The sequence below is a fragment of the Eleginops maclovinus genome, chromosome 15 (genome assembly GCF_036324505.1).
Source record: "Eleginops maclovinus isolate JMC-PN-2008 ecotype Puerto Natales chromosome 15, JC_Emac_rtc_rv5, whole genome shotgun sequence".
Classification (NCBI taxonomy): Eukaryota; Metazoa; Chordata; class Actinopteri; order Perciformes; family Eleginopidae; genus Eleginops; species Eleginops maclovinus.
The window spans coordinates 477501-487500 of NC_086363.1; the positions used below are offsets into that span (position 1 = coordinate 477501).

The 10000-nt window shown below is 45.6% G+C and overlaps 1 protein-coding gene across 1 annotated transcript in view; it reads right to left on the bottom strand.

Annotated features, from left to right (window-relative positions):
* adgrg6 (adhesion G protein-coupled receptor G6) overlaps window positions 1–10000 on the bottom strand; it is a 72498-nt gene that overhangs the window by 54370 nt on the left and 8128 nt on the right. The window contains 5 exon segments of the mRNA XM_063902612.1: window positions 335–508; window positions 1638–1827; window positions 1829–1918; window positions 2475–2614; window positions 3642–3989. Of these exon segments, the coding sequence (XP_063758682.1) occupies window positions 335–508; window positions 1638–1827; window positions 1829–1918; window positions 2475–2614; window positions 3642–3989 (942 nt within the window).

Consider the following 10000-nt stretch of genomic DNA (forward strand, 5'->3'; position numbering starts at 1 on the left):
AGTGTCTCTACTTTAAAGAGTCCTCTCCTGCTGATGTTCAGGTGTATATCAGTATGTAGCGTCTCTACTTTAAAGAGTCCTCTCCTGCTGATGTTCAGGTGTATATCAGTATGTAGAGTCTCTACTTTAAAGAGTCCTCTCCTGCTGATGTTCAGGTGTATATCAGTATGTAGTGTCTCTACTTTAAAGAGTCCTCTCCTGCTGATGTTCAGGTGTATATCAGTATGTAGTGTCTCTACTTTAAAGAGTCCTCTCCTGCTGATGTTCAGGTGTATATCAGTATGTAGAGTCTCTACTTTAAAGAGTCCTCTCCACAGGTTGTTTGTGTACTCACTGCAGCTGAGCGAGGTGTCGGTCTGGGCCACGGTGGACGGCATGGTCCAGTGGCTGTTGTCCCAGTCGATAACGTTCCCCACCGTGTCGCAGCTCAGCGCGTTGAGCTGCTGCAGTGTCATGGCGTAATCCCACAGCCGCAGGTTATAGATGTTCCCGTTGAAGCTTTGCTTCCCTGCACACAAAGACACAGGAAACCCCGGTTAGAGAGGAGAGTCCTAGGTGTGTTTCTGTGGTCACTGCTTTTGTCCACCTAAAGAACATCGCCCATCTCTGACCCTCCCTCTCTTTTTCAGCCACCGAGACCCTCATCCACTCCCTCACCACCTCCAGACCCGACTCCTGCAATAGCATCCTCTACGGTTCACCCAACAAAACCACCAACTCCAGCACGTCCAGACCACCCCCGCCCTCAACAACCTGGCCCCTTGCTTTCCCTCTGACCTCGTCCACCATCACATCCCACACCCTCAAGACCACCAGCACTATGCTCCGGACCTGGGGTGACCGGGCCTTCTCTGCTTCCACACCCTCCCTATACACACCAGACAATCAACCCCCTTCAAACAAGCCCTCAAAACCCACCTCTTCAGACTGGCTTTTCCCTTGGTACCCCCACCCCCCATGTCATAACTCCCCCAATCTGAATGTTACGTGGTCTGCTGTTCCTGTGCGACTGTGTTTGCAACTTTGGGCTACCTTCATCCACAAAGTCTGAAATGTCTGAGAAGCCCCTCAGATTTATGCGAGTGCTTTAACTCTTGTTTTTCTGGAACTGGCCAAGGAATGAACCCAGTCTTTATTGCTCTGATTCCGCTTCTCATAGATTTATGTCCTGGCAGACACGGCTGCATTCCTATAACAACAAAGCAATTGTTCTTTCTCAAAAATTTACTTGATTACAAAAAGAGGGTAGGGGAATCACACAAGGTCCCCTGAGGTGCATTTTAATGCATGTTTCAGAAGGGTGCATTTCATTTAGCTGTTTTATCCAAAGCACCGTACAATAATACCCATGAGGAAACAAACTCAGACCAGCAAAAAACACTCTATTAAGCCGAACCCTTTGAGGTACTACACACAGATATAGGAAGGTTTTGCTCTGGCCAAGGTGCCGCGGACACAGGTGGGTTTTGCTCGACTGAAATCAACGTAAAGGTTGTTCCCCCCGGACAGCAAACAGACAGGCTTTGTTGAGGGGAGCCTCCAGATGTTTAACCACCTGCACACAGTCTGAAGAGAGACTTCAGAAAGTCTATACATCCTTTAACCTGCACATCTAAGCATATATACATGAAACGTACCTCCTAACTGGAACTGCCCCCCGCCCGGCACAGAGTGTCCGCTGGAGGCGGAGCAGCTCTTGGCCGAGTAGTTCCCGTTAAAGTAGACTGCCACGCGTCCGTTGGAAGAAGTCCAGAGCACGCAGAAGGGCTTCATGGTGGAGGTGAAGTTGGCAGAGGAGAGGATGGAGTCGATTGGACACGCCACCCCCGTCCACGATCATCTTCATGCCGGTCTGATCTGAGCCCAGACTCAGCGCCACGCTGGTTTTGCCGCTGGAGTACGTGAAGATCCACTCCTTCTGTGCGGAAACCAGGAGAACCGGAAGGGTTAAAAACTACAAGTCGGAGATGAGATGTATTCTTATAGCACGCGCTTCAAAGTGCTTAACAAACACAACCTTAAAGGCTTTAAGACGGCCGTTCCTCGGCTGCTTCACCATGTCATATTTGGAAAGGGACACAATGCATAAGCGTGACCCTTATTAATCGCTGTGGGACAAACTGTTGTAACGTGTTTGCAACTCTCGGCCACCGTGAGCAGGACCACAACAACAGGGACAACTCCAATTAGGATCCAGATGTTAGAATCAATACAGGCAACTCCAAATATGAACGTCAAGTGTGTATGAACACTGATAGATGCAGAAATGAAACCAATACAAACACTTTTACTCAGATACACAGTGGTATCATCTGCATACAGCTGCTGTTGACCAGTTTTGTTCCCTCGTCTGGAAGTCAATGTGTTTCTTGTGTGAATAAATGCATCCCGGTTTAGCAGTGTTCAGGGCCTTCATGACGCCATACCCCTCAGTGTGGTATCTGTGTGTTCGGGGTAGCGCTGAGTTCAGGTACCTGTTTGTTGCCGGTGCGTTCGAGCTCAAAGCAAATCGTCAGGTGACTGAGCGTCGGGATGGAAACTGAGCTGGACACCTGGGTCACCTGACCGTTACCGTTGGAGATGGAGACCTTCTGGTTCCTCAAGGCCACTGCCACTGGAGAGGAGAGGAGGCAGGGGAGAGGAGGAGAGGAGGTGGGAGATACATGCACAAAAAGAAGCCAACAAGAAATTGAGAAGTTTGGTTTAAAAAATAAGGAAAAAGTTTGGATTTCATTAAGAGAAAATGAAGAATGAAAAAAGTAGATGAGGAGGCAGAGAGGAAAGAAGGACAGTACATCATTACGAGACAGAAAATGAGACAATGATTGAATGAAACTTATCACGCCATTAACTGATAAAAAGCTTTTTGATGAAAGTTTGACCTCAAGAGAGCGAGTAAATGTAAGAACACATGCCAGCTTCTGTATTCTGCACTCAGAAACACTTCCGAGCACTTCAATAGCAAAACACTAACAGCCAGTGTGCATTGAAAGACACACATTCAGGTTTACTACCAAATGAACTCACACAATTACCTAACAACAAACTGTGATGCAGTCACAGTTATAAGCCCGTTAGCATCACTGAATATTACTTAGGAGGCAAACGGGGCAACAGACTTCAGACAAATGCATGTAGAGCAAAGTTTATCCTCTGAGAAGGATCATATCTAATGTTCTGAGTGTTGTGGAGATCCCTCTCATTCGGTACACTATGTGTGTTGAGTTGCTAACAGCTAACGATTAGCAAGTTTTCACGACAGCAAAACTAAACTCAAGAGACAAAGGATTCACTTCTCTTGATATAATGACGATTTTGCACGAAGAAATGGTTAAACGAAGTTAGAAATGGCAGCATAAATGCGTGGCTGCGATGCCCCAATGCATTCTGGGGAGTGTCGATCAAGGTTTCAAATATTTGCGCCTGTATTTTGAATTTCAAAATAAGAGCGTGATGTAAGGCAACAAACTCATTTGACTTAAACTGCATATATATCGATATACTGTAATATAAACATATAGTATTTTAAAGTATATATATATATATAAGTGCGATATATTGAAGTTCAGTGTTCCCAATTTTACTTCTTTATGCTTCTTTATGGTTTATGCTCCGAGGAACCGGACTCTGCTGGGCCTTACCGTGCCGGAAGCTAACACTGAACCCTCTCTTCTGCACGCTGAAGTCCGAGGTGAAGGACAGCTCCATCACGTTCCCGGTGGAGTTCAGCGTTAGCCCGTTGGCGGTTGGACCGCAAAACTTAACGTCCATTTTCCCCGTGTTCACCACCACGCGGTCGTAGATGCAGCCCGGCGCCTCCTCCAGGTCAAAGTCCAGGAAGGAGAGCTGGATGATGAAGCCGGCCGGGGCCTGCACGGTCCACCTGCACGCCTGGGAGTTGGGGTATATCTGGGGGTAGCAGGGCGACGTGAACTCCCCCTGGGCCTCCGTCAGCACCACGACACAGCTGGTGGAGCTGCAGCCCAGCACTGAAGGTGTAGCAGGACGGTACATTCATGAGCTTTCAAAAAACCTCTGAAGAATGTAGGGGGAGATCAATCAGAAGACCAGGTGCTAGTAGACAAGACAGACGAAGGATAGGAGCCCAAACAAGGGAAGACCAGAGACAAAGGAGGCAGACACCCAGTGCCTTTAGAGGTCAGGTGAGGAGGAGTGAAGGACAAACGAGGCGTCGATTATCAAGGATTCATGGACAAAGAGGAAAAGCGTTTTCAAGAAGGAGGTTAAAGGACCTTTAGGATTCAGGACACAAACGAAGACAAGAAGACAGGACACAAGAAGTTAAGGAATTATCTTTGAGACATTACAATCCGGGGATCAGAAGGGAGGAAACAAGTGGTGCAGTAAGCTTCAGGTTCAGCAGCCCGGGAGAGGAACCAGGCAATCAATCCACGGAGAGCAGATTGATCATGAAGACAGACATGTCTAGCGTTGCATCAAAGTCCGCCATCACCAGACTGAATACCTATTTCTAGTTTTGCAAACAGTAGTATCAGACACCATGCACATGCAGAGTAATCTTAGGAGTGACATCTGGGGGAAAATTCACTTTTTTAAGGAAAGATTGAGCAGTCAGATCACCTGCCTGCAGATTACAGAAGCACCAACTTAGGGGAGAGAAGAGATCTACTATTGCTGCAACTAAAATAATCAGGGGTCGAATTTAAACCAGGAAATGGACTGGAGCTGGGACCGGAGCACTGGGGGACGTTCAGGTTCATAAAGCTGGACAACTGTCTCTGTCTCAGAGTGAGTCTGTCTCAGAACTGGAAGAGTTTGTCAGGATATCTGAAGGTTAGCTACGTTAGCGAGCTAGCTTCCAGCAGATCTGCAGTGACATCAGAAGGAGTCATGTGATCACATCGTTAGAATAAGACCAGAAAACATTTCAGGAGAACAACAACAGAGACAGAGACAGAGACAGCTTTATGACCCTGAACGTCCCCCAGCGCTCTGCTCTCCAGCTGTGTGCGTCTCTCTTTAGTGTCCCCTGGTCTCCAGCTGTGTGCGTCTCTCTTTAGTGTCCCCTGGTCTCCAGCTGTGTGCGTCTCTCTTTAGTGTCCCCTGGTCTCCAGCTGTGTGCGTCTCTCTTTAGTGTCCCCTGGTCTCCAGCTGTGTGCGTCTCTCTTTAGTGTCCCCTGTTCTCCAGCTGTGTGCGTCTCTCTTTAGTGTCCCCTGGTCTCCAGCTGTGTGCGTCTCTCTTTAGTGTCCCCTGGTCTCCAGCTGTGTGCGTCTCTCTTTAGTGTCCCCTGGTCTCCAGCTGTGTGCGTCTCTCTTTAGTGTCCCCTGGTCTCCGTTGTGTTGGAGCTTCTTGCAGCGTTTGGTTTCTGCAGCTTTCAGTAAACTGCTCATGTTTCCTCTGCTGAATGTTCTCTAGATGCTGCAGATGTTTCTACATGTGTTGAAGAGCTGCTGCAGATGTTTCTACATGACTTCTGATTTGTGTTTCTATATCTGCATCCTTTCTGAAGCTGTCTCCTGATGCTTTTGACCACTGTCAGCCGCCACAACACTGTTACTGAAAGCAGAATTCACACTGACAGTCAAAGCTCTGTCTGCTCCGTTTAAAGTGCAGAGTATAAACCCTGTGTTTCCGTCCTACACAAAAAACATAGTTTTCTTGGTTTCGGTTCCTATGTGCAGAAGACTTCTGTCTAAACAGGTTTTCTGAACGGGGTAACAAGCCAGAGAAACCAAGTACTGCAAGAAGTGTGTTTGTGCTGACCGTGCATATTTCAAACAAATGCCAGGAAATCTGTCTCTACAGAAACTACACAGAGCCTAAAGGTTGATCTAATTAAACGAGTTAATGATTTTCCCCTTAAACATGTCCATCATGTTTCAATAACAGCTGGAGAGACGAGGCGTCGCAGAAATAATGAGAGGAGCTGAAGTGGAAAGAATGGAGCGCCTCTCTCTCGGGTAACAATGGCCTCCGTTGATCTCCGGCTCGGCCTCAAAACCACAGCCAACGCACTGCCAACGTCACTGCCGTGTGTGTGTGTGTGTGTGTGTGTGTGTGTGTGTATGTATTAAACCCTCCTTATCCATCAATAGCTGACTGTGGTCACATTTTGGAGAGACGTGTTGTTTGACGCGCTCGCTGCTGAAACTGTGAAGTTACGTTTGACCGAGTTCCACGGAGCTTTCTCAGCGTGTAACTTCTCCCCTAAAAAACAAACATTGTGAGCATCTCTACAAACACTTCCTCATTAGCATGGTTAGCGTTAGCATAAAGAATCAGCTGAACAACTTCAATGGGCACACACACACACACACACACACTCAAACACACACACACACACACACACTCAAACACACACACTCAAACACACACACACACTCAAACACAAACACACACTCAACAAGCTGAATGTAATCAGAGGATCAGGAGGGATGTAGAAGTCTACTCTCCCCAAGAGAGGAACACACTGCGTCTGTGCGTGTGCGTGCGTGTGTGTGTGTGTTTCCAGTTTCTGGCAGCAGAGCCTCACGTTTCTTCATCTCGTATCAACAGAACCAGAGTCATCAACCCCAACCCTCGGGCACCACCCAAACAACAAGTACACAATAGTGACATCACTATGGGACACTCGCGAGCTCCGACACATTGTACGTGATAGGGGCGGGACTTAGGTTACAATCGAGGAGGACAGCTTACCAATCAGAGCAGACTGGGCTCTGGTTTCAGGCAGAGGGTGAAAGAGCAGCTGCAGCTCTCAGTCTGAGACTCAGACAGAGCTGAGCTGTTTTCAGTGCGTATATGAAATATGAAATATCATACAGTCGGCTCGATTCAAGAGGATTATGCAGAGTCAGTAAATGTAAGTAATAACAGACTTCACTGGAAACACATGGGGGGGGGGGTAACTGTAGTCCTGTGAAAACAGAGGTCAGATGAACGAGTGGATAAAGCAGCTTCAGTTCTGACCGATGACACAGGACCAGTGTTTTTAACTCAGACTCAGCGGACCTGTACCCCGTCCCCCCGCTGTGGAGGAAACACTGCACATCTGCAGCACATCTGTCCTGCATTACATCTGCCCCCCCATCTGTCCTGCATTACATCTGCCCCCCCATCTGTGCTGCGTTATCCTGTTTCTTCGACATTACACAGGGAGAGCTCCAACAGAAACATCCCCTCTTCAGACAGAAAGGCTTCCACTGCTTCATCCCTAATTGGAAAATCGTTTTGTACATTGGATTTATTTTTCTTCTCGATCCTTTGCACATTTTCTTTCGTCTCTTCCCTTCTTGTTCCCAATTTTCTTGTTTCCAATTTTCTTGTTTCCAATTTTCTTGTTTCCATTTTTTTATTTTGTAAAAAAACACACCTACATATTTTCTTTAAGGGGCTTTTATTTTGAAAAACAAGTCTCATGTTGAGGTTCCTGTTAAGATACCAACCTAAAATGAGTTGGAGGAAAACTGTGTGTGTGTGTGTGTGTGTGTGTGTGTGTGTGTGTGTGTGTGTGTGTGTGTGTGTGTGTGTGTGTGTGTGTGTGTGTGTGTGTGTGTGTGTGTGTGTGTGGTTTTATTCTCGGTGCGGGGGCGGTGTTGTAACACAGTAAACCTGAATATTTAAATTAAAGTATTCATATTTTGATTGGTTTGCAATAAAAACCCAATCCGAGACAAATGAAATATATTTGTGGACTGACTGATGAATAATAATCCAAGCTGCTTCTTTGAATTATCAACCTTTATTTATATACCGTGTTCTGGGTCACCAGGGGAGGGAAACACCATGAGGAGAGAGCACACCTCCATCAGGAGCACCTCCTGTCGTTCTGAGCGGTCCCTCACCTGCTGGCCCGCGCTGTTGTGATTGGTCAACAAGCTTAGAGATGTCCCGCCCCTAAGCCTGTCACATACAACAGGCCGGGGGGGGGGGGGGGGTAACTCATTAATACACTGCAGGGACTGAGTCCAGAACATTCTGCAAAACAACGCTATCAATCAGTCACTGTGTGTGTGTGTGTGTGTGTGTGTGTGTGTGTGTGTGTGTGTGTGTGTGTGTGTGTGTGTGTGTGTGTGTGTGTGTGTGTGTGTGCATTAATTGGTTTGTTAACGAGGTTTCTGCGGAGGGATTTCACCGTGCTTTGAGCGGGGGAAACATAGCATGCGGATGGTTGCGATTAAACCCTGCACACATGTCCTGATGCTGACAGCAGGTGGAGACCAGCCTGGGTCATGTGCCTCTGAAATGTCAGGTAACGGGAGCCGGTGTGAGAGGTGGAAAGCATTCCTTAAATACTTCCTCCATCACGATACCGCTGACATTTCAGAGGCTGCAGGAGAGACTGCAGCTTTCATCCTCCTGACCCCGAACTACAAGAAAAACCTTTCAGGCTTTTATTTTGAAGGTCAGACGGGAGCTGCACACCCAGCAGGATTACAGAGAAACGATCCGCTTGATTTTAATGAAACTTGGTGGGAAGTTGAAGCGTTTAATGAGAGAGTATCAACATTTGGAGCAAGTCCTAAAAAGTGAAACAGCTACACGAGGGATTCTTCACTTAGCTGTTGGAGATGCACAGAGCTCTGTTTGATGCAGCCTGACAGTGCGCATGTTATTTCTGAGAAACAGAGAGAAAAGCTCAATAAAAACATGCAGTTTATTTCAGCTTGAATAGGTAATTGAATTAAATTGAATGTCAGTTATTTTTTCTTTCATTTAATTGTATTTTATTTTTTACATTTTCTTTTAGAAATACATATTTTTATTTTGTATAATTGAAAATAAATGAAACATTTTTTTATTGAATAAAACAATAAAGAAATTATTGAATCTAAAAAAAATATGAAAATTAAAATACATTGATAGAGAATAAATCATAAACTAATTCAATACTCATTAATGAACATAAATCTAATCTGTTTTTAATGCTTAAGATCTCACAGCATTGTGTTATTTAGGAAGGAAGTCAACTTGACAAATAAATACATTTGAATTTCCCACAGGACACAGTGCCTCCCTTCCACGTTATGCTTCTTTGTGCAAATTAAAAAGGATTTCATACTAAATTCTTCCTGTGATAAATATCATTTAAGTAGTATTTCTTCTTCTGTGCAAGACACATTATTCTCTTGTTGGTGCTTCCTCACGCCGCTCAGACGTCTGTAAACACACTTGTGAAATATTGCAGCGCTGCGTTGGGAGTGTTTGTGGTCCGAGTGCAATCACTATCAGAGCAATACTAATCTGCTTTATGGACGTGTCACTGACGGCAGAGTTATCACAACTAATAAGCAAACAACCACAACTTCCACTCATTATGAACTAACATTTCTCACTGAGATTCTCACTGAGAAATACTGCAGCAAACAAGAAAACACACGATTCAGGAACTCTGAAATGATTGCAGAGCTTTTTACTGGTTTTGCTGGAAAATCATCCAGAGTTTCTAAAAGGTTCATTATGTAAGAAAAACGTCATGGATTTAAAGTGTAAGGATTTAAGAACATTAACTTTAATTACAAGAAAGACCTTTTAGGCTTTTATTTTGAAGGTCGGACGGGGGCTGCACATCCAGCAGGATTACAGAAAACTGTCCGAGTGATTTTACTCAAACGTTTAATGGGAGGGAAGAGATCAACATTTGCAGCAAATCCCCCAAAAGGAGGAAGATACCCAAGGGGTTCCTCACTTAGCTGTTGTGAGACCCGTGCTGCGTTTGCTGCCGTCAGAATAACGGGAAAAATGAACCCAGAAATGAAAATTCACATGAAAGCCTCCTAAAGTCTCAATAAATACAGCTCACGTTCTATAGAGTACATGTTGTTTCCACGTTACGATTTAAATCCCTTTCACACCAAACCAGAAGAAGAAGAGGGTCTGTTTTAAGTTACCAAGTTTGGAAAGTCAGACACTTTTTCTCGACCTCGAACACACCGAGACATTTACAGTTTCCTGTTCAGACCTTCAGTTTATGCTTCTGGTCAGACACACACACACACACACACACACACACACACA